Source organism: Dendronephthya gigantea, unplaced genomic scaffold (genome assembly GCF_004324835.1).
Source record: "Dendronephthya gigantea isolate DGI-Jeju-01 unplaced genomic scaffold, DenGig_1.0 000035F, whole genome shotgun sequence".
NCBI classification, from domain to species: domain Eukaryota; kingdom Metazoa; phylum Cnidaria; class Anthozoa; order Malacalcyonacea; family Nephtheidae; genus Dendronephthya; species Dendronephthya gigantea.
In genome coordinates this window covers 1,901,890-1,924,397 of record NW_021163045.1, presented here as the reverse complement: position 1 = coordinate 1,924,397, position 22,508 = coordinate 1,901,890, and the positions used below count along the sequence as shown (strand labels likewise).

General features: G+C 38.5%; 4 protein-coding genes across 4 annotated transcripts; 3 read left to right on the top strand and 1 right to left on the bottom strand.

Moving 5' to 3' along the window:
* The first annotated feature begins 413 nt into the window (after positions 1-413).
* Positions 414-8,921, top strand: LOC114525731 (importin subunit beta-1-like). Its single transcript, XM_028547150.1, has 26 exons — positions 414-564; positions 694-752; positions 890-1,072; positions 1,478-1,528; positions 1,971-2,120; positions 2,404-2,480; positions 2,736-2,811; positions 2,895-2,954; positions 3,033-3,122; positions 3,203-3,313; positions 3,452-3,553; positions 3,639-3,810; positions 4,223-4,275; positions 4,356-4,547; positions 4,682-4,812; positions 5,021-5,096; positions 5,179-5,250; positions 5,343-5,414; positions 5,502-5,649; positions 5,882-5,964; positions 6,154-6,261; positions 6,514-6,657; positions 6,945-7,050; positions 7,145-7,259; positions 7,489-7,645; positions 7,925-8,921. The coding sequence occupies exons 1-25, from the start codon at positions 525-527 to the stop codon at positions 7,643-7,645; spliced, it is 2,628 nt and encodes an 875-aa protein (XP_028402951.1). The 5' UTR covers positions 414-524; the 3' UTR covers positions 7,925-8,921.
* Positions 8,922-10,961: 2,040 nt separating this feature from the next.
* Positions 10,962-14,006, top strand: LOC114525775 (Krueppel-like factor 6). Its single transcript, XM_028547197.1, has 2 exons — positions 10,962-11,238; positions 11,779-14,006. Exons 1-2 carry the CDS (start codon positions 11,128-11,130, stop codon positions 12,502-12,504), a joined length of 837 nt encoding a protein of 278 aa, XP_028402998.1. The 5' UTR covers positions 10,962-11,127; the 3' UTR covers positions 12,505-14,006.
* Positions 14,007-14,456: 450 nt separating this feature from the next.
* Positions 14,457-19,904, top strand: LOC114525618 (EF-hand domain-containing family member B-like). The gene is made up of 13 exons (XM_028547007.1): positions 14,457-14,622; positions 14,726-14,785; positions 15,202-15,345; positions 15,522-15,621; positions 15,949-16,270; positions 16,554-16,860; positions 17,273-17,482; positions 17,855-17,996; positions 18,424-18,500; positions 18,622-18,726; positions 19,033-19,128; positions 19,384-19,498; positions 19,770-19,904. Exons 1-12 carry the CDS (start codon positions 14,572-14,574, stop codon positions 19,462-19,464), a joined length of 1,695 nt encoding a protein of 564 aa, XP_028402808.1. The 5' UTR covers positions 14,457-14,571; the 3' UTR covers positions 19,465-19,498; positions 19,770-19,904.
* Positions 19,408-22,448, bottom strand: LOC114525619. Its single transcript, XM_028547008.1, has 7 exons — positions 21,949-22,448; positions 21,309-21,654; positions 20,854-21,066; positions 20,661-20,782; positions 20,323-20,542; positions 20,077-20,147; positions 19,408-19,997 (listed from the first exon to the last, which is right to left on the bottom strand). Exons 1-7 carry the CDS (start codon positions 22,150-22,152, stop codon positions 19,779-19,781), a joined length of 1,395 nt encoding a protein of 464 aa, XP_028402809.1. The 5' UTR covers positions 22,153-22,448; the 3' UTR covers positions 19,408-19,778.
* Positions 22,449-22,508: the final 60 nt, after the last annotated feature.

Sequence of the window (22,508 nt, the reverse complement as noted above, 5' to 3'; positions counted from 1 at the left end):
AGTAATTGTCACGATTGTCGTACTTTCCTTCTCATAAAACATTTTTTATTTATTTTTTACTTTGTAAAACTGAAGAAATTAAGAAAGTAAGATTATGCGGGCCAAGGAGTTTGAAAAAAACACATTTTTTTACAATTTGCAAATTTTTAGCGTGTTTTTAGTTATCATTTGTACAAGTTGGAGCAACTTTGCACTAAAGGGGGCAAGTATGGATTTTGATGGACACATGTGATTCACGAAGGACATTGGCATACGGATGCGAATATCTATGGCTATATAAGAACTTTAACGAGTAGATAGCGTCTTATATGGATAAAACAAACACCAAAGGGTGAATGATGGTTAAATCTGGATATTGGTATATAACTATTGATATATTTGGTTGGCAAAATAGCGGGATCGGCGGGAAATTTCTTGCCCGGGTGGTGGTGTTTGCTTCGGCGAAAGTTTAAAATTTTCTTCTTCCTTTCCCGACTTTTCATTCAAACCGGACGAAATACTCGTGTTTTAGCGACAGTTACATTATGGAACTTTCAACAATCTTAGAAGCAACAGTTTCGCAAGGTAAGGCGCCGAAATAGCGCGGAACTTTTAAGCTATAAGTCCACTACGTTGAGGTTTCTGAGATGAATTTCGAACCCACATGGAAAACGAAAGAGACGTTTCGCAAGTGTTTATATTTACTCTTTTTAGACAAGGTTAAACTTGATCAAGCAGAGAAATTCTTACAAGATGCAGCTCAAAATAACTTAGTAAGTTACAAGTGTATGCTTGTTTAACAATGAAGTGTACAAGATTAAATTTTGTACAAAGTCGAATAAACACAAGGTTAATGATATAATTTATCAATGAATGGTGTAAAAATATTTCTTTTTATGGTTTTCTACAGCCGCAGTTCTTAGTAGCTTTAGCAATTGAGCTAGTAGATTCAAGCAAAAGTCAAGTATGTCGTATGGCTGCAGCCTTGCAGTTAAAAAACCAACTTACATCAAAAGACGATCGTGTCAAATTGGCTTACCAACAGAGATGGTTAGGTTTGGAAGATACCATCAAAAATGCTGTTAAAACAAGGGCAAGTACTTCGATGTCGCATCAAAACTAGATGCTGTTGAGGCAGTATATAATTTGTGTATTGTTCCAAACCATTCATGGAATGTCATTGTGAAAAATTTCTAAATTTAATTGCTTTAAAGCATCTAAGTGGGAATACTAGACATCTCAAATTCGAGCCAGGAACATTTAAGAAGAATGGTGAACTATCATCCTCTGGCAAAAACCTATACCTTACAATGTTGGTGCAATAGCGTAGGTCAATTCCTGCAAGAGGACTGATAGTTGACGATTTTCTGAACGCTTCCTGGCTTGAATTTAAGATGTGTATGATTTCCAGTAAAAATTAACACCCTTTAAGCCTTAACATCCTACTTCTAGTGGAGTACCACAATTGAATAATTGATGCTGAAATTGCAATATTTAGGTTGTAGCTACACTTGGAACAGAGAGTACCAGACCAGCTATAGGGCCACAGGTAGGGAATAAAATGATACTTTTGGAACAATCTGTGTACCACTTAAATGGTGTGTCAACATATCATTTACTATCTGTGAGTGAAAGCCATTATCCTAAGTTGTTAGTAGATCACCTTTCTTCTTGATCCTAGCCAAAGAAGGACCTCTGAGAATTTCTAGAAAGTGTTTAGTAATCAGGAAGTTTGTTTATCATCAATTTAACAGAGATTTTAATTTTGAAATGTAGAACAATTTTTTGACAGTCCTGTTTATTTGAAAATTCAGAGTGATTCTCTTTCCATCATAACATTAACCCCCAAGAAAGAGAAACTGTGGCAATCTATGTTTCAGTTTTACCAGTGCAGGTTCTTAATCTCATAACCAATGACTAAAACCTAACCAAACCCTTCTACATGTCAAGCATTCATCTCTGAAACTATTTTTTTTTCATATTTTACCCAGTGTATAGCAGCTATTGCTTGTACAGAGCTTCCTGTCCAGCAATGGCCAGATCTGATCCCAACATTGGTTCAAAATGTTACCAATGGTACTGCGACAGAGAGTTTGAAGGAACAGACCTTAGAAGCTATTGGATATATTTGTCAAGATATAGTATGTCCAACATAATTTTCTGTCATGAAATGGTGTTCAATTTAATTAAGATAATAAAACCTTGTGTGGGTTGGAGACAGGAATAATGGCTATAAATTGTTGTTGTGTGAATTTATAAATCTATTTCCTCCTAAATATGTTTTAATACAAAATAACTGAAAATGTGATGTGTGATGTCAAATATCATTGGTCTCATAAACATTATGCAAGATATGTTCTGTAGTTGGTCATTTATATGTAGTTTGTGAAGTTGATTATGTTTCTGAATGAATATAATTTTTAGGATCCTAAGCACTTAGCAATGGAAGCCAACAGCATTTTGACAGCAATTGTACAGGGAATGAGGAAAGAAGAACCCAGGTGAGAAGAGCCATAGTCCATCACATGCAAGTCCACTCTAGTCTTACATTTACAGGAAGTTTTCCTTGAGCAGCTAGTAGAAAGTAATATTGTGATGGTGCTACTCTGAATTATCTACCAGGCAAGCTAAAAAATTAGCTTGTCCATGGTGGGGACTTGTATGCATGAGTCATATGCACTATCACTAGTTCTGAAGGTGTCTATGTATAAAGTTTCCCTCCACTAAGAATAAATTCCCCTATTTTTTATTTTCAGCGACAATGTCAGACTGGCTGCCACTACAGCCCTTTACAATTCCTTAGAATTTACAAAGGGAAATTTTGACAAAGAGGTTGTTCGCTTCTTATCTTTAGAGCCATGCTTAAAAAACTATTCTATAACTCAAATTTAATATTTTTTTGAATTTTTTTTTAGAATGAGAGGCATTTCATAATGCAAGTTGTATGTGAGGCTACCCAGTGTACTAATACTCAAGTAAGGGTAACACCACTATAAAATGACTAATTGACTAGCTCTGTTATGCCAAAATAAAATACTATGTTTTCATTCCAGGTCAAAATTGCATCTCTTCAAAATTTAGTCAAAATTATGTCCTTATATTATGACCACATGGTGGCTTATATGGGTCCTGCTTTGTTTGCTGTAAGTATATTGTTATATTCTAATATCACCTTCGGAATGATGGTGTTTTTTAATGGATATTGCTCCCATTATTTTCCCAGATAAGTCTTGATGCAATAAAAAGTGATATCCCAGAAGTGTCCCTGCAAGGCATCGAATTTTGGTCCACTGTTTGTGATGAGGAAATTGACCTGGATCTTGAGGCTGAAGAGGTTGGGGATAACTTGTTCTGAACGTTTTATATTTGGTGGAAAAAATGCAAATTTGTGAAACTCTTGAAACAGAATCTCATGCCCAATTCCTCTGGAGTCTCTCTACGTTTCATATTCTCAATTCTCACTATTTTTTAGGCTGCACAAGTGGGTCAGCCCCCAGAGAGAAGCAGCAAGAAGTATGCCAAGGGTGCATTACAATACCTGGTGCCTCTTATCTTGGAAACCTTGTGTAAACAGGTGTAGTATTATGCACTGTATTACCAAGTTATTGTTCCAGGTTTCAAACTTGTTTCTACAATGTTTTTGTGTTTTCTTTTAACAGGAGGAATTTGATGACGAAGATGATTGGAATCCATCAAAAGCCGCTGGTGTCTGCCTCATGCTCCTAGCACAGTGCTGTGAAAACGATGTCGTTCCCTATGTTCTTCCTTTTGTTGAGTCAACTATCGGCGATGAGATGTGGCAAAGACGTGATGCTGCAGTCATGGCCTTTGGTAAGACATTTTGCTTCTCCGTGGAAACCACTCTACCGGGGGATAGTTACCATGTCTTTGACGATAGTTTTATGTCGAGGCTTTCTGGCAGAATAGGGATCATCATTAAAAGCTGTAGAATCAAGTCACACCTGTTCTAACTCCCTGTCTGTCGGGGGACTCCAAATCCATACTCTGCTGGTAGAAGATTGCAAAAAGAGTGCCGTGAAGAGTGGCTGCAGTCTTTTGGCAGATGTTGGTGAAAAGTTACGAATGCTCTTGTGTATAAGTGCTCTTATTTGAACATCAGTAACTTTCCCGCTCGTTCACATTTACCAAAAGAAGAGAATGGCAAATGAGACTATGGCAATGGAATTGTGATTCTTGTAGCTCCTCTCTGCAACTTCATGTAACTGTTTTATTCATCTTTCAGGATCAGTTCTTGGAGGACCAGACCCGGAGGCTCTAAAACATGTCGTCGTTAAGGTAGACGTGTGCAGTTTTAGAAAGAATCTCAAACGAAAACAGAATTTCTTGTCTCAAACGCACGACTCTGTTATCTTTAGGCAATGCCGTTGATCATCGAGCTGATGCACGATCCTAGCACGGTCGTTCGTGATTCTGCTGCATGGACCGTGGGTCGTGTGTGTGAACTGCTACCAGATGAAGCAATCAACCCAGCGTACCTCAACCGTCTTCTTGAACAAATGTTGACATGCCTCTCTGCTGAACCGCGGGTTGCTGCAAACAGCTGCTGGGTACGTTAGGCTGCTTTATGGTCGTAAATTACAAATCGAAAACTGGTCCTGCGATGCACATTTACCTGGATATGTTATGATATACACGCCATATTTGTTTTCGGTTTAAAATATAACATTTTTTTGTTGATTAGGCTTTTTCATCGCTCGCCGAAGCTGCGCTGGAAAATGCCAAGAATCAATGTGGAACTGACGAGCCAAACACTTTCGCACTGTCAGAATCGTTCACCAAAATTATCAACGATTTATTTATAGTTACAAACAGGTAGGTCAACATATCAAAACAATGATACTACATTTACAGTATCGGGAAATATCCAACGGTTTCAAATAAATTCATGGAGTACATCCTATCAATCGTCACACGATCCAATTTGTTGGATCCACTTCACTTGTGAAGGATGTTTTATAGTCAGTTGACTTGCAATGTATAGGGGCATCAAATCAACTAAAGCCAATTCTCTTTTTCTTAGACCTGATGGTAACCAGGCGAATCTTCGTAGCGCGGCGTATGAAGCCATAATGGAAATGATCAAGAATTCTCCAAAAGTAAATCCTTTCTCCCAATTGTACCGCCCTCCAAGAATTGACATGTCAAAAGTTTAAAAATCTTTCTTTTTTTCTTATGTAGGATTGTTATATGTGTGTTCAGTCAACAACGCTGGTGATCTTGGAAAGATTACAACAAGTCCTTCAACTGGAGGTTCGTATATTCACCATATTTCACATCTGTTTAATCGTTCACAAAGATTCAGCCGTTGTATCTAACGTGGCACTCTCGTGTATTTCACACAGGGTCAAATAACCTCCACAGATGATCGTTCTCAATACATAGATTTACAGGCCTTGATATGCGCAACTCTACAGGTAATCTCACTTCTTGTACGTATGGGATAACGATTTCACATGCAGGTAGAAAAAATATCATCTCTAATCATGTTATTTTGTTTTCAGAGTGTTTTGCGCAAGGTTGAACCCGATGACGCCCTAAAGATTTCTGATGCGGTCATGAGCGCTTTACTACAACTACTGATTACACAGTCTGGTCAGGGGGGTGGCGCAAAGGAAGATGCTTTATTGGCAGTCGCTATTCTCGTGGAAGGTAATGTCCGAATCTAGACACACAACCGTACACAATCAGGGTATTCTCGCGTTTTTTCAGCATGCACTCAGCCTGTTTTTAATGAAACCCAAAAAAATTGTGGCTGTAATTAGCCTGCTAGCGGCCTGGAATGTGGAACCTCCGCCCCCCTTACCACCGAGGCATAATTCCAACCTGCTAGCAGGCTAGGGTGTGAGCTGCCCGTTGAAACATAGGTTTTTTCATTTCATAGTGATCGGAGTTAGTTTCATGAAGTATATGGAAGCATTTAAACCAATGTTGACTCTGGCACTGAGGAACACAGAAGAACACCAGGTATGGACTATGCAAGTTTTCAGTTAATTTTCAGCAAGTTAGTTTCCAGTTGAACAGGCTACAGACAAACGATATTAATTCACCTGAATCATATACCACAGTCTCTATAACTTTAGGCTATAGACCCATCCCGTTTAAAAGAATAGGCCATTCCTTAACTTTTCTTGATAATATTTCCTCTTGTTAAAGGCGTGTATAGCTGCTGTTGGTATTGTGGGTGATCTCTGCCGCGCATTCGGTGAACAAGTTTCGCCGTTTTGTGATGAATTCATGAAGCTACTCATGGAAAATCTTGCAGTAAGTCAGATGTGGTCAGATTCATCAACGATCTATGGGTGCATTTTATTGCCATAGCTTTGACTTTAACATTGACTTTTTTCCCTTGTGTCGATATATTTTCGTTTCATCTATATACATCTTGCTGTATCTGCAGTTATGACTCTGTTTTCGATGATCTTTATATATTTACATCTAGCAATGATCTGTTTAGAAATCTTTATATATCTGTTCTCCTTTGTCGTGATGTTTGATGTTTGTTGCATTCCTTAGAATCAGACAGTGCATCGCTCTGTGAAACCACAAGTCATCTCCGCCCTGGGCGATATTGCTCTGGCAATTGGAGCTAATTTTGTAAACTATCTTGAGCCAGTGATGCTTACGCTGGAACAGGCTGCGTCTTTACAAATAGAAACAGTAAGTTTGAGATCGTTTTGTTTGAGCAACGATCTAATTTTGTCCGATTCAATTCACTTCTGACGTATGGAATGTAGTGTGTTGTTGATAAGCAGCACTGCATTGGCTTTCGTTGATTTTCTGTCCAAATACAATGCAAGTCAACAGGCTAAAAACATCCATCAGAAGTCAATTGGATCCGACAAAACAACCATATCTTAATCGATCATGTTTTGTGTGATGGTGATTTAATAATGATGATTTTGCTGTGACCATTTAATAAACCATTCATTTGTTCTGTCTTGCAGGATGATTACGACACGATCGATTACCTGAATGAGCTTCGCGAGGCGTGCCTAGAAGCCTACACCGGTATCATACAAGGCTTCAAGGGTGATGGGAATGTTCCTAGCGGTCAGTGCTAGACTCGTCTACGAGCTCAGCTGTTTTTTTTACGTATCACTTTCAGATCAACATTTTCTAATTTGATCTTTCTCTTTTTATGCAGCCGAGGTGCAGAATGTATGGCCCAGTGTTCCAAGCATTGTCACTTTCTTAGAAAAAATTTCGGTGGATAAAGATCATTCTGAAGCTGTTGTTGCGGCTGCCTGTGGACTAGTAGGGTGGGTATTCACTATGTTTGCTAACGTCTAGTGGGTGTAGCACCGTGTTATCTCATCTATAACCCACATCCCAAAGAGGAAGAAAGGAATCAATTATGTGTGAATAGAGTAAACAGATAGATTTCTGATGATGGTATGACACTCTTATTGCCCAAGTGACAGACACGCACACACGTGGCCACCAACAGGCCGACATTCCTAACAACATGGTTCCATTGTTCTATTTCAGGGATATGTGCTCAGCTTTTGGTACGCCAGTACAACAACACTTGGAGAAACCAACAATTCTGGAACTACTGCAAGAAGGACGCAGGTCCAAAGGAGGAAAAACGAAGAGCGTTGCGACGTGGGCGACGAAAGAATTACGAAAATTAAAGCAAGCATAGGTTGGTTTATTAACTTGTTTCTATATATACAAAGTAAAAGTTTAGTTAGGAACAATCCAGTTATATACTTAGTTCGTTGTTTGGACTGATCTGTATATACAATGGGATAACTGGAGTGAGAGCTATATTCAGAGTAAAAATCGCGACGATTTCCCAGTTCTCTCTCCGTAGCGCGTGGTCAAATATAGCGTGTCCTGGCACTGGGTATTAATTAACTCCTCACTCCAGATATGTGTGTAGTTCAGGTGGTTTTTCATAATGGGGGTGATTTTCTCTTAGACCGTCGAAAGGAGGGATAATCTACGAAAGACGAATGGAAATGAAATGTGAGTACGACTGTCTGAGTGGTTTAACGAGAGCCTGACAATGAATGCCTGAATGAAAAGCCTGTGAGATGAAAGGAATGAACCGATCTTACGTCACGCTGCGCAAAATATACAAAAGGAAATTATGCAAATTTCATAGCGATATGGAATACGTAAATCGTCGTGGAAATGCCAAAAATCCAAGGTTCGAAATCAAGAGATTCTCGCCACACAAAAGAAGAGTGTAGGACGCGCCATATCTTTAGACAATATTGTGGTGTTCAAGGTTTCATGGAGGAACGTCTTGGAAATCTTGGCTCATTATCTTCATGAATGGCATTGAAGCCTCAGAGTGAATTGCAAAATGAAAGACTGGCATCTTTCGGCTTTCTGTCAACGCGTAAATTCGTACGTTTTTTTTATTTTTGCTTATTGTAAGAAAGCTAGTTTTTCTCCTTTGGGCTGACAGATGTATGTGTTTGGAAAAGTTGCATTGGAATTTCAACCTTCTTGCATGAAAGAACTTGATCATACATATGGCTTTACCTGCCTTCATATCGGCGCTGAGAAAATGTAATTGAATGGTTGAGATTGAACGTGCATCTTTGGAACTCTGCGACTTCATTGAAGCCAACAAGCTGGTCTGTCAAAAATGTATTTATTTACAGACTGTTTGGTAAAATGTTTCGAGAAGAGAATTTATGTCAGCAATGATTAATTTTTTCCACAAAGCGCTTGAATAATTTGATCTTGTGGAACGGCATCGCAGGCGATTTCGAACCTAACTTGATGCACACTTCACGTGTTTACACATTTGGCTGAAGGAGCGATAAGAGAGAATTATTATATTAAACTTTATTTTGACAGAAAGAAAGAGAGACGTGAGATGTGAATGTATGTGAGAAATAGATCTAGCCTAAAATATACAATCTGATTGTATGCAATAAATAAATATAAAACATTTTCTTTATTACTCGCATGAAAACGCGTTATTTTAAGACATGTCCTGACTGCTGACCTCGGCGTGTCAATCAATCCCAAAGTTTGGAAATCTATTGTATTGTTTTTAAGCAAAGAAGTTTTCCTTTAATTGATAAACCGCAAAAAGAAATATTGTTTCCATTCCGTTTTCCAAATGTGGACAAACGCGGAACATGTTTTGCAAAAGTGGAGCTTACGTCCCTTATTCGAAATATGAGATGATACAACCCCGAAACAATGAAAGAATCTAGGAATGAATTGCCGATTAGGTTTAAAAATATTTGTGGAGGCATTTAGATTTTATCGATTATGCCCGCACAACTTTAGTCTTTACCATTCTTAGCTTCACTTTCAGCGTGAGCGATGTCTTAAAAATTCTTTTGTCGGCTGGTGTGCATTTTTAATTTCATTCATGCTCAAATAGTCCATGCTCAAATATTTGAATTGCCCAAGGCTATCATAGAGTGATAATCATGTGTAATAATATCCGGTGTGTAACTCAACATGAATAAGCCTGCCGATTAAGCAAAGTTATCTTTGAACTCCTTATTGTTTGAATTTCAATGACATAGTTTGGGTATAATTTGTCAACAATAGCCAGAAATACCATGGTATATTTTGTTTAGATTGCAATCACATGGTGTCAGGCTTTGTCATTCAATTTTGACCTTAATGTAAACTACATCCAACTTAAAAACGCAGATGTTTTAAAGGAGAGGTGTCCTTTTCCCCCATGTCCTTCTCTCTTAACAAAAGAGAGACGATATTGAAAGCGAGGTAAAACGGAAGCCATCTCTCCGCAGAAGTGGCCTGTTGAGTCAAGCCTGAAGTTTAATTACAAAAAAAATCCTCTCATAGATCCAATTTCCTTGGCTTTCTCTATATTCCCACTGGATTGCCCCTCAAACCTCATTCTAAAAGATACAACTGGGAGCTAGCTTGTGCAGTTCTAAATTCCAAACCGTATTCTAATCCGGTAGAGATGGGACTATCCTTATCTATCCGGTGTTGAATTAGGAAGATTATCTGAAGGTGTTATATTCTGAACGGAAGGTCGCTTACAGTACTGGTTTTCTAACGTAATATATTTTATCAAAGCATTTCACATAAGCGGTATAATTCCTTTTAAACAGTTGGGCACTCCAGGGGACAAGCATTGATCCCAATTGCGCTGGTAAAAATCTGAAGAAATATAGAACAGACTCTCCTCATCTTCCATAGTTATCATTTGATCTTTGGAATGGGATTTCGTTCGCCAGATTGGAAGGAAAAAAAACACATAAAATAACTTTAAATTTTTGTGTGGGCATCTCCATAAAATTAACCAGGAATACAAATATTCTAAAATTCCACTACCAGCATGACATACATTTTGTTTAGTTGTAAACCAATTATCTCACTCAAGCACCTTTGTCCTGTCTGTGGTCCTATAGGATTTACAAATTTGCTATCTGAGTCATCTGTACTTATGAAGAACATGTTTGGCCGAATGTCACTCGTGCCTCTGTGCGCAAAAGTAAACTCAAGTTTTTCTCTTCATTATGTCGTTCGGTGTTATTTAATAAAGCCAATAATTTCACGCGTGGTTGGTGTTGAAAGGGAGCGTTCAGTTGGAACTGGGAGTGCGTTTATATGATGGCATTTGTACAATTTTAATAATCGTTATAAAGTTGTCAAATTCGTCTTACTCAACCTTCAGCATTCTTGCTCATATCCTTAAAAAACTAACTAGTATTAGCATAACTTGTGGGGCAATATCGTACCTGCTGCCGGAATATGACCTATTTGTTAAAAATAACTATGTTTTGTTGATAAACTGTCGATTTCATTTCGTTGCTAGTTCGGATTCTCACGATCTCATTGGCTAAAACTAATCATCTTTTTGCAATGTATATTATGATCTTATCGCGCGTCCTGATTGGCTCAAGCTATCTGTGTTTTGTGCGCTCTGGCCAATCAGAGAAGACGCTTTTGAAAAGCAATCGTATTTAGAAACACATGTGAGTCAAATGTATTGAAATCATCGCTGTAATAATAAAGAAGCGTTTCTGATTAAAAACGCTCTGCTATTCTGCATAACTTTATTTACCAAAATCCTTGAATACACAACGGCAGACAATTTAATCCCGTGTGGACTTGGCGCCTTTTTCAGAACTTGTCTGCTTATTTGCTCGTGAAAACTCTGCCTCTACAAGCATGGACGTGCAAACAGCGATGCCGTCTGTGAATATCTTCAACGAACTTCAAACGGTACACGAGAAAGGATATTTCTACGTCTTGCCATCGCTGGAGGAAGATTGGCAGCAGGTCGGTAGTGCAAGTGAAAAGATACCATCTTAAATATCGGCAAAATAGTTGCAATTATTTACTATATAGCGTATGGAATTTTGTAGTAGGCTTGTAGTAAATGTCCATATAGACTAATTGCTACATTGTATTTGGGTTATATATCCCCTCGGAATGACTATCCTTTCTCACTCGCTTCGTTTTAAAGATCACAGTATTACTAGAATATCCCTTCATAGAAACATGTTTTATACAAGTTCTTGGTCTTAGAATGATTTCATATTTGTAGTATTGTCAGTTTTAGATAAATCGCTTTCTACATGCTTGGGTTATTACTGTTCGCTGGGGTCTAATGATAATGATATTAACACACTCAGAACGTTTGCCAAATGAAAGTATTCCCACAATATCCTGAAATAGAAAGCATGTTTTCGAGATGGACTAAATCTGTATCACCTATATTAGGGATACTTCGATTGCACTCGACTCAGTTGAAAATGAAAGCTTTTATTAATTCATAAATAACATATGTCATATTCTTTGTCCCTTTGTCTCGTACAGACTAGATTGGAAATGGATCGTTATTTATGTCCGGAGACAAGCAAGACTGATGCTACCATCCACAGTAATGCTCCATGGAATGACATCCCTTTGACATTCGATGTGGATTGTCTTACATTACCCGATGATTTTAATAGTATAAACTCGAATGGGCTCACTTACTCTCATACGGCATTCACGCAAGAGCTACCTGCCAGTCAACCTGTATCATACGAAGAAAATAGCAGCCTAGGTCAGAGCTTCGAATTCAAGCTAAAACCTTTGTCCGTACAGTTGCCAGAATGCCAGGAGGATGGCTCGACGAAAATCACACACAATGTTCTTCCACTGACCCCTCCAAGTTCCCCAGAATCAAATAACACTACGACAAAAGGTGATGGGAATAGGCCAAAACCTAAGCCATCTCGACTGAACTTGAAGCCAAATACGTTTATAGTGAATAAGGATTTAACGGAATCAAAACGGAGAGTCCATAGATGCCCTTTCACAGGCTGTAGAAAGGTATACACCAAGAGTTCTCATCTAAAGGCTCACCAAAGGACACATACTGGCGAAAAACCATACTGCTGCTCCTGGGATGGATGTCACTGGAGGTTTGCGCGTTCAGACGAACTCACAAGGCATTTCAGAAAACATACTGGAGCTAAGCCGTTTAAATGTTCCCACTGCGAGCGGTGCTTCGCTAGATCTGACCATCTCGCTTTGCACATGAAACGACACGTTTAAGGATCGTGTATTCTTAGTTTTTGTGTTCTGTCAAAGAAGAAGATCAAGACCAGACTACCTCGCTTTGCACTAACGTAGGCTCAGGTTTCTTTGCAAAATGAACGACAGGACTTGTGGGAATTGTGTATAATGGACTATGGAATGCTTCTTTGCAGGGTGAAATAGCGTAATTTGGCTTTGTTTCCTGATTACCAAAATAGATCAGCAGTGTGTTGACTTAGGCTTATTCCTGATACATTCGAATGCTATTTTCATCTCGTTCGTAACGACCTAAATCGGTTGCTATGATCCTTTATGGCGATCGAAAAACAAGCAGGCACACGTTGTTTTGTGGGGCGAATGCGGTACAAGGCTAAATACGGCCGTGTTTACTCACAAGACATAAATGTGACCGTAATACGATACGAGCAATTGCAACATGTTGTCAACAGTTACAACAGGGCGAGATATGCCCACTTCACAACAGGCAGTATTGGTATTACTGGAATTCAACCTCGAATGCTATTTAAAGTCTAAACTGTGATAGCAGAATCACGTCGTGAAAAAACGCTCGTGTGCGCTCAAATGTTACAATATTGCGTGCCCAGAATTTTTGCATTTTTCACGTTCCAGAGTTCTGTGAGAAATGCGAAAATCTAGCATTGACTGAAGAAATAATCTGGTGTGATATCGACTGTGTAATTCTATGCTATGAGAAAGCTAACTCTGGTATTGAAATTGCTCTATGCAAACAAAGCCGTACACAATGCGTGATATAGAATATTAAATATTTAATAGGTCTAGGTTACCAAGAGGAGGTTACTTGAATTGAAATAGAAGCAGAATGTGTGTGTGTTTCATTCGGTCAGCTGTGAACTACTTCCATTTGACGGAGTGATTACCACAACTCGTATACATAAATCATTTTCGTTGATGCGCGTTCGACTTTTAACGTCTCAACGAAAATGATTTACATCAATTGATACTTGGTTATTTTTATAAATTCGTATGTAAATAGTGCATGCCTTGAATATGAGATATGATTCAAATACAAGCAAGCTTTGAGTAAACAAAAGTGGTGGATGAATTAAACCTGGGTATTTTAAGTAAGGGAGTAAGTTCAGGTAGAAAGATGAATTTTTTTTAAACCTTTTAAGCAGATTTTGAGCTGTCAAAGTTGAGTCTTTGAACGTGATAAAGAACTTCGGTCATAGCATGAAATTTTTGTTGGAGTTCTTGATCTTTTGGAGTTTTGGTGTGGTGGGTGGTTTTTAGGCTCGTTGAACGAATTCAACATTAGACAAACTATTTAAAGGAGATCTTTTAAAAACTCCTGAAATGAGTCTGTTTCGTGTGGGGTGGAGGGAGTGTGAGCAAGTGTCGTAAACATATTGGACATAACCTTTTGGAGAAGACGTTTGAATCCGACAGATGGTTAGCGTTGACCAAAGGTGGTCTTTTGGTGACGGATATTCGTGACATCTGTTGACATCATAACGAAACTACTTTAAATACAGTTTTCGACAGTTTTTATGCGACTTTGATTAGTTTGTGAGATATGTGTAAGATATTGCTCTCGTTGTCAGCGTTTTAGCAAAAAGAGGGACAATGATTTTGACGTGTCACCTTGAATAAATGAATCTGAAATATTTCAAGTACATTTTTTGCATGTCTAGGAAGACAAGGCTCTTGAGAATATGGAATTTTGCCCAATGTCAGAAAAACAATACAAGCCTATTAGCCTACAGTATTAACTAAATATAAACAGAAAAACTGCATGTGTTCCCTAATATCCAGGCCACCTCGGCAAAAGTTTTAGTCCCTTCGGAGATTTAGGTACTGTGTATCAAATTTCGCTATCCAGTTAGATTTGCATACCAGTGGCCAACCTCCACTGATCTATATATAATCCAATTACCCAGTTGTCGTTGTCAAGACAACCGCGTCTCTTGGATAAAAATATAAACATTGAGAGTCGTGGAGTTCGCAACTTTCAATGTGTTTCATTCAAAGTTCAATTTCAACATAATACTGGACGGGATTTTGAATTTAAATTTATAGCTTTATATCTTAAGTCCAGCTCAAGAGATGGCTACTAATTCAGGCAAATTTACAGACAGAAATCCTGATATTTTAGCGGTATGTTCGAGGCACATCATCGTGTATTTTTCGGCAATGCTTTCTGTATCGGAATTTCATCATATGAAATATCAGTCTCAAGCTCTTAGACCTTATTTTTTAGGCAGGAAAATTGGTGGGCAGTGGAGACTCGACTAGTGATTGTTTTGCTGTTCAACACAAGGTAAAAAATTTTTTAGAGATATATATAAACTGATTTGCATATATATGGCTCGGTTTCCCACTTTGTTTTGTTTTGTTTTTGAGAATTTATTTTGTGTTCAAGGCAACCTTTAATTATTGATGATATTTTATAAACACTTAGAATAAATGTTGTGTAGAAATTATGTTAAAATTATGTCAATGTCCTTGTAGTTGTAGCCATGGCATCCCCCATCTCTTTGCTCCTAGCCCCGAACATTATTACCCATGCAGTAAACTTTATGCACCAGGTGAACTGTTAATTGAATTCCCCACAATGTCAAAATATTTTCGGATCCCAGACGATTTCATCTGTCAGGTGAAAGTGAACTAAACTTCTATGTAGATGACCCTTATTCAATTACGGTGACATATTTCTATCATATTTGTGTACCCTAGGATTCAGTCCCACCAATGATACAGAAATTTTACAACACAACCAGACCAGAACCAGGGAAAGAAAGGATCCATTACGGTAAAGCTGATGACAGCAAGATTGCATATGAAATAACTCATGGTGTTAATACAAGACCATCACTTGTGGTAAGTCTTCTTTTAGAATATGGATTACTACCAGGTTAATGGTTAGTGAACAGAGCTCTGCACCCTCCTTTGGGTGAGACATATAGTTGAGCCAGTAACAATGGCAATGTTCTTGGCAGAAAAGTACTTCCAGTTATGGGGTTAGTCAATTAATCTATCATTGTATAAATTTACAGGCAGGCGACTTAGTGAATCCTTCCCCAAAGACCGCTTTCCGCCAAACAATGGAGGATAAAAGAGAAAGTCAATATCTCAGTAAGAAGAAAGCACCTCTAGGTATGGTATCCTTAGTGTATACAAGGTTTGGTATGGTTCCTTTAGTACACATGAGGTTACCTATGGTACCCTTAGTATGTACAAGGTTAGGTATATGGTACCCTGAGAATGTACAAGGTTAGGTATGGTACCCTTCATACATATGAGGTTAGGTATGCTACCCTAAGTACATACGAGGTTAAGAATTGTGTAACCAGTTTCTCCTGTGAAAGCCCTAGCTGTTCCTGTTTGGTGGGAAAATTTATGTTAAACAAGCCCTCTTTTATATCCTTGCTTTCCATCTTTCATAAATAATCGTTTCTTTCAATGGTTTGCTTCTTTCTTCAGGCAAATGCCATGATCAAAGGCCAGGGTTGCCTGAAGGTGTGGGGCTCTACGACGTCGCGTATGGGATACCCACGTTAAGAGAAGGTAAAGCTGGAGATATCATTAACCCACCCAAATCAAGAAAACAAGTTGATGTTGAGTCGGGCGATGGTAAGGATTTGTATAAAGTCAGCCACCATGCTTATGATGTTGCGGAAACTTACGACAGGAAATATAACTGGGAAAAAGTACCAAAGACGAGTACGTTTGGAGTGGAGACCCCACATGACAACGATGGAATTCACGTAAAAAAGAGCTTAAAATGGCTTTACGATACTCAAAGGTATCATAAATGGCAAAATGATTTATCATCAGATCACTTAGTAATTTGCTGCACTTCAGATATTAGTTCCGAACTCTGCTCCAAAGAGAATCTTTTATTGATCCAGTGTTGCATGCCAACGGAGGAACCCCAACTGGCTAGCTCAGTTCTAAACTGTTCTTCCTAGAGGTCCAGTAAGGATCATCTCTTATTGATCCAGTGAATTTATTTATACTGAATATTGGACTTCACTCGATTCTTCACCATAGCGCTTCTTCACTCCATATATTTTTCTTTCTTTCAGTGCGAAAGCAGCACACATCGTTCCCAAACGTCTGGAGGAATTTCGTGAGCGCACGCAGCCACAACTTGGTAAAGTGCACGACCCAATCAAAGATACGATGAACGTACCCCCGGATCACACATTCGGCGTTCTCTTTAAGCCAGACGAATTTGGCGCGGGCGACCTCATTCATGGCCGCACACCTGATAGATATCAGAAAGGAAGCGAACATCAACGAGCTGTCTTAGCCGCAATACGGCAGCACTTGAAGAAATCAAATTACCACAGCTTTAAAGACCTCAAGTCCGCGTTCCTCTATTATGACAAGGTACTGTATGAGAAACCCAAATATTGATCTACGGCTCCTCCCAGGGCCTTTCTCTGAAAATTTTACCGGGGGATCTGCAAAACGGACTACCTACACTCCTACAGGTATGTCTTTCCCCCCAGAGTTGCAAAAAAGCTGCGGGTACGCGGGTGCCACCCGGAGGAAGGTTTGCTTTGAATGAGGTTTGTGAGGAAGGTTCAAAGTTTGAAAATCTAATTGATCACATGCATGCACTAAAAAACCAAATATTTCTTTATGCTGGTTGCTACTTGACTCAGTGTCGTAACGTCATTTTGAGGAAGGTTTTCAAAATTTGAAATCCTACCGGAGGAAGTTTGAACTCTTTTTGCAACTCTGTTTCCCCCGGTCGTGAAGGATATAAAATCTCATATGTCGTTATTCCGCCCTCCAGGATAAATCAGGCAAGATCAGCATCGATGAACTGCAAACAATTTGCGAGTATCTACGACTGCCAGTTGAGGAGGAACTATTGCATGCTCTGATCTTATACTGCGACGTGGATGGTGATAGGCAAATAGATTACGAGGAATTCTGCAAGTTTCTGAACTGGGAAAACGCTTTTGAAGATGAACTGGAATATAACCAGAAGGCATGGCCAAAGGTTTGTCGAATGTTGTCAGGTTGTCTCTATACAACCAGGGCTAAGGTTATCCATTCCGGTGGACCCATTTTCATCCATTCCGGTGGCCCCATATTCAGTTCTCAAGAAGCAGAAAACATGTTTCTATAGCGTGTTTTAGAACAAAAGTTCTAAGTGTAGCGGGAGTCCCCCCCACAAGATAGAGGCCCACCACCCACGGTGAACAATAGTTCCCCTCTATATCTGCAGCTTCACCCAAGATTGTGGATAAGGTGCATGTTCAACACTCTCGTATCTCACCTCCCTCCAATGCGGAACGATTGGCAAGCTATAAACTGTCCCGCGATTCGTGCATGGTCTAGCTTGATAAAGTTTATTTCTGTGCACATCCAGGCGCAAGAGAAGAACAAGACAGAAGATGGAGTGGAATTACCAGATATTCATAAAACAACAAGACAGATTGATAAAGCTGTTGGCGGATGGAAGACATCTTCTTCAACCATTAATGCAACTGTTGGACGTCATAATACGCAAGGTATGGTCCTGACCAGTTTTGACAGCTTAAGAACCTTTCTCAATCTCATTGAGAATCCCTGTTTAGTGTTCAGTGTGGACTATGAGTTATGGTAGCACAAACTAAAGTGTGTCATCTGTAAGGCCTGATTCCTATTGACACCGAGAGTTTGCGATGTATCAATAGCAAGTGACGAAGAAAATTTATTAAAAATAACAAGCCAGTCAAAGGACTTTATTCTCTATTGATCACCAACAATAGCCATCGCTGACTGCAGTGAATTATGAGAATCACAGGGCTTCAAAAATTCTTACACTCCTCACTCTCCAGTGGCCTACTCGCTAGCTCAGCCGATGGATAGACTGGTGGATTAATTACCTGAGTAACTGGTTTATTTGTACATGAGATAGTTCTCGTTTTCATACCCTGTACAATTGATGCTTTTTAGACTGGAAATCATTTGGTGTGCCGACCATAAGAAGTGATCTCGCAGCTCCACGCATCAGAAGGATTTCAGACAGAACTGTGAGCACATCGATCTTCTTTGTATAATTCTTGAGGAAAGATATGAAAGTGTTTATACGCAGGTCGAGGTTCTAGCTTGCATGCAAGGTGTACTCATCATTGTTGGTTTTACCTCTTGTAGAATTACGGCGATGAATCTGATGCTTATGGTCTCATTAATCCTTCCGTGTACAGCAATCACGGCGTTCATGAGAAAGATTTCTTTCAACATAGAACTCCTAACGAGGTACGACACTCTAGAGCTTTGGTGGTGGCATCTGATCTCGCAGTTCTGATCAAGAACTTAAGCTAAACTATCTTCCGTAGTAGCGTCCTTGATAATTGGAAATATCGTTTAAGATTTGCGGGAATAGGCACATATGAATACGTGTGTTTGTAAGTCACTTTTAACTTGCGGACTGACCTCCACTATACCTCCACTAGCCACGATGTGTCCCGTGTGGAGAGTGGTGTGGCTTGAGGCTAGTTCAGGCAGTTTCACCTCTGCATATATAGGCCATAGGGTAAATATTCTTTTCAAACCATATTCTAGGTACACCGTGTCATAGATAGCGTTGGTATTCGAATGTCCCCAGAAATGTTTGATGAATTATGGAAGAAAGCTGCTTCTGAGAATCCACAGGGCTTGGTAAGTTCACACTTAAGATTACTAATACATTCACTCAACATATGCCCTACAGCTATATGCCTAGCCTGAGCTAATGGGCACTCTCTGAGTTTCTGGATAGATTCACTTTACTATACTTATTTCTAAAATTGGCAAGTCAAATCTTCCAGGATTGGACAGAGTAAAATATGAAGGTTGTTATCTTCTAAGAACAGCAATTACTTTGCAAGCTCAATGGTTTAATTAACCTGTATATTTATTTTCTACACATTTCAGGTTAGCGTAAATTCTTTCAAAAAAGCAATGGACATGCATGCTGATGAACGATTGCATGCACCACAGTTGCAGGAAGCTTGAATGGACAACATGAAAATACTGTGTATTTCAAAAGGTATTTTTTACAATCTAACAAAGTATTATAGATATTTAATATTCTTAATGCTAATTTAAATGCTTAAGGATAATGTACAGCTATTGAGGATAAAATCATTGTTGATTTAGAAATTATATTTTTAGAATAAAAAAATTATTGTGTTAAAAAGACTGTTTGAATTTCCGATTTTTAAAATCATCTAAGCTAAAATACATACGGTATTCGTCTGAATAGTAAATAATGTGGCCAATGCAGCCATTGTCATAATGCAACCATTGTCATAATTCAGTTCTTGCAGTTATACTGAACACATGCCAAGCACAGCAACCACCGAAGATCTTAGTTGCATGGCAGACTGACATTTAGGTAAATATTCCACATGTAAGCTGGAGTCCTTCCTAACGAGGTCCAGACCAAGGCTTCTTAGGAATCTTGCCACAGCGTGTTCTTCGGTAAAAGAATCCGAAAAATCGATAGCATTTTCAGGTGAACCTGCTGATTCTATGGCTTTTTGTAACTACATATAACATAGCAAAAAGAAATTATGTTTTACCATTGCCAATAGTAAAATTGGGACATTTTATTTGAATACTTACTGCTGAAAGTATGCCATCTCTATGTGAGATATCACACTCTGTGAGTATCTGGATTTGGAAATTGCCCATTTCTAAATAATTTAAGATAAATAATTTAAGATAAATAATTTAGTACTTATTAAATTGAACAGCTGGATCTCCACTGCTCTTTTCTAGTGGTATAGTGAAGACTGACACCCATTGTATAGCTGCTAGTCCGTATTATTTTTAAGTTAACAAACACCACTAACACATTTTTATACCAACCAGATAAGCAGTCCAACAAAAGATTGAGAGATATCAACAGATCTAGTTTGTCTTCTGGAAAAACTAGCTTGTTATTCTCCTGGTCAACTTGAGCACCAGCAATTTCTAGGAACTTGAAACAGTCTGGGAAACAATCTTCAGTGAATATTTTCTTCAAATGAGGGATTGTAATTGTGCATAGAACAGATTCTCCTTGCAAAATATCTATGGCATTTTCAACCTAGAATAAATGAGTGAGGTTATACTAAAAAAAATAAATAATCAAAATAATAAAAAAATCCCTTTTTTAGTATCTAAGCTGTAATCTGATTAGATTAAAAAACTGCATGCACACTTACAACAATGTTCAATTTGAATGCACATGCTGGTCTACAATTTAGAATTTTTCTCAGCAATATGATCAGGTCATCGTTAGCTTCATTTGTAAGTAACCCACTCAAGGCTTGCTGTATACTTTCCACTAAATAAAACATAAACTTCACATTAACCTGTCCTTATAATATGTTGGAATTGTGATAGTAATATATATACCTTCAAAGATTTTCTCTTTAGCTGGAAGTGGTGCGTCAGTTAGGTCATCTGGAAGCTGGAGGTTCAAAACACCATCATTTCCAACTTTAAGTTTATAACAACAATATGCAAGGGTTGTTCCAGGTGGTATGGTATATTGCCTGTGCTGTTTGGCATCACTTGAGCCATCACTGTTCAATGTTAACTGAACATGAGGCGTGCCACCTAAATCACCTGAAAAATAGAAATTTGAAATAAGACTAATTCGGTTAATCTCTTCCTGTATCTCTTTAATTTATTCTATGTCTATCTGTCATATAGTCAGTCAAGTCTGTCCATCAGTGTGCCTCATAGATGAATCTCCACCATTCTATATCTTTCAGCCAGAGTCCAAATCTGGAAGGGGATATATCAGATCCTCTTCACCCTGATGGGCCATCCCCTGGTTTTTGAGTTTTTTTTATTAATTAACCTACCACCAAATTTTGTTTCTTTATCCAGACTTGTTATAACTCCTGAGGTAACAACCATGCCAATCAAAAACAAACTTTTCTTTGTAGAACTTTTGATTGTCTTCAATAATGGATGATCACCTTTCGCAGCTTTACCATTCACACAGTCGTATAGCTCTTGCCACACAACTTCCCGCTTGATGACATCGCCAAGCTTTAACGAGACTTGCATTGTCTCGTTAATGCTCACATCCACATCAAATTCTTCAGCAATCTTGCCACCGATTTTCCCAGCTTTATGAAAGGAGGGTGTGCTTGCATAATCTTTAAACAATACTGATGTGCAAAAGTGACTTTTCACATCAACTTCCTACAAACAAGAAATTGCCGCCTGATGTATGTCATTAATAAGGTACATAGGTTAATGAGTGAAGTTTATTTATTTAAATATTCTAATTTAATGGTAATTGAATCAATCATCAAGGTAATTGAATCGACCATCAAGGGTAAGTAACACTAACACACAGAAATTTGACCTGATATTTGAACTCAACTTCCTCCTAAAGGGGTACAGACTTTTAAAAAAATCTGAGTATTGTTACAAATTAACCCCATGGGGTTGTAGGAACAAACGAAAGGTGATTAGGAACACTAAATAACCAACCTTAGTCAAAATATCATTCAATGTTGTCTCGGCAGGAATATATTTGTATTTTGACTTCCATGGTAAGTGCCAACAGCGAGTTTTGCGTTCCACCAAGGACATTAGTTTACAATAATCTGCCGCACAACGATTGCGCACAGGTACCAACGTGTCGTGGGAAACATCTTTGACAACTTGGCTTACTGTAGCATCAAATAATGACATTGTTCAGGAAAAAAATCGTTTACAACAGATTTAGTACAATTTCCACGCACAAAATGTCCTTTGTGAATGAGTTTTCGAGGAGAGTATCTTCCTGGAATCTTGGATTATGTCAGATTCATAATTTTTTCCCACGCTCAGCTTGGTCATTGTAAAATAAAATTCCATCCTCCGAATCCACGAGAATTTATTCCTTAATCTAATCCCTTACGATTGGTAGTCGGTGCAGGGATTAGGATCAGGTTTAGGATTGTATTTGTGGATTCTGGACTGAAATTATCAGTAGGAATTACTAACCACTGGGTAACCCACAAATATAATCCTAACTTTTCCAAACCTTAACACTAAGAGTTAGATTC

What these genes read in the sequence shown, in the direction of transcription:
- LOC114525619 (XM_028547008.1), bottom strand. Translation starts at nt 22,152, where the DNA reads ATGTCATTATTTGATGCTACAGTAAGCCAAGTTGTCAAAGATGTTTCC. An exon ending in TAAAGAAACAAAATTTGGTG is followed by an intron (nt 21,067 to 21,308) that starts GTAGGTTAATTA and finishes TCTATTTTTCAG; the next exon opens with GTGATTTAGGTGGCACGCCT. An exon ending in TTTGTTGGACTGCTTATCTG is followed by an intron (nt 20,148 to 20,322) that starts GTTGGTATAAAA and finishes TAAATTATTTAG; the next exon opens with AAATGGGCAATTTCCAAATC.
- LOC114525618 (XM_028547007.1), top strand. Translation starts at nt 14,572, where the DNA reads ATGGCTACTAATTCAGGCAAATTTACAGACAGAAATCCTGATATTTTA. An exon ending in GAAATCCTGATATTTTAGCG is followed by an intron (nt 14,623 to 14,725) that starts GTATGTTCGAGG and finishes CTTATTTTTTAG; the next exon opens with GCAGGAAAATTGGTGGGCAG. An exon ending in ACCAGAAGGCATGGCCAAAG is followed by an intron (nt 17,483 to 17,854) that starts GTTTGTCGAATG and finishes GTGCACATCCAG; the next exon opens with GCGCAAGAGAAGAACAAGAC.
- LOC114525775 (XM_028547197.1), top strand. Translation starts at nt 11,128, where the DNA reads ATGGACGTGCAAACAGCGATGCCGTCTGTGAATATCTTCAACGAACTT. An exon ending in TGGAGGAAGATTGGCAGCAG is followed by an intron (nt 11,239 to 11,778) that starts GTCGGTAGTGCA and finishes TGTCTCGTACAG; the next exon opens with ACTAGATTGGAAATGGATCG.
- LOC114525731 (XM_028547150.1), top strand. Translation starts at nt 525, where the DNA reads ATGGAACTTTCAACAATCTTAGAAGCAACAGTTTCGCAAG. An exon ending in GACCAGCTATAGGGCCACAG is followed by an intron (nt 1,529 to 1,970) that starts GTAGGGAATAAA and finishes TATTTTACCCAG; the next exon opens with TGTATAGCAGCTATTGCTTG. An exon ending in GATATATTTGTCAAGATATA is followed by an intron (nt 2,121 to 2,403) that starts GTATGTCCAACA and finishes TATAATTTTTAG; the next exon opens with GATCCTAAGCACTTAGCAAT.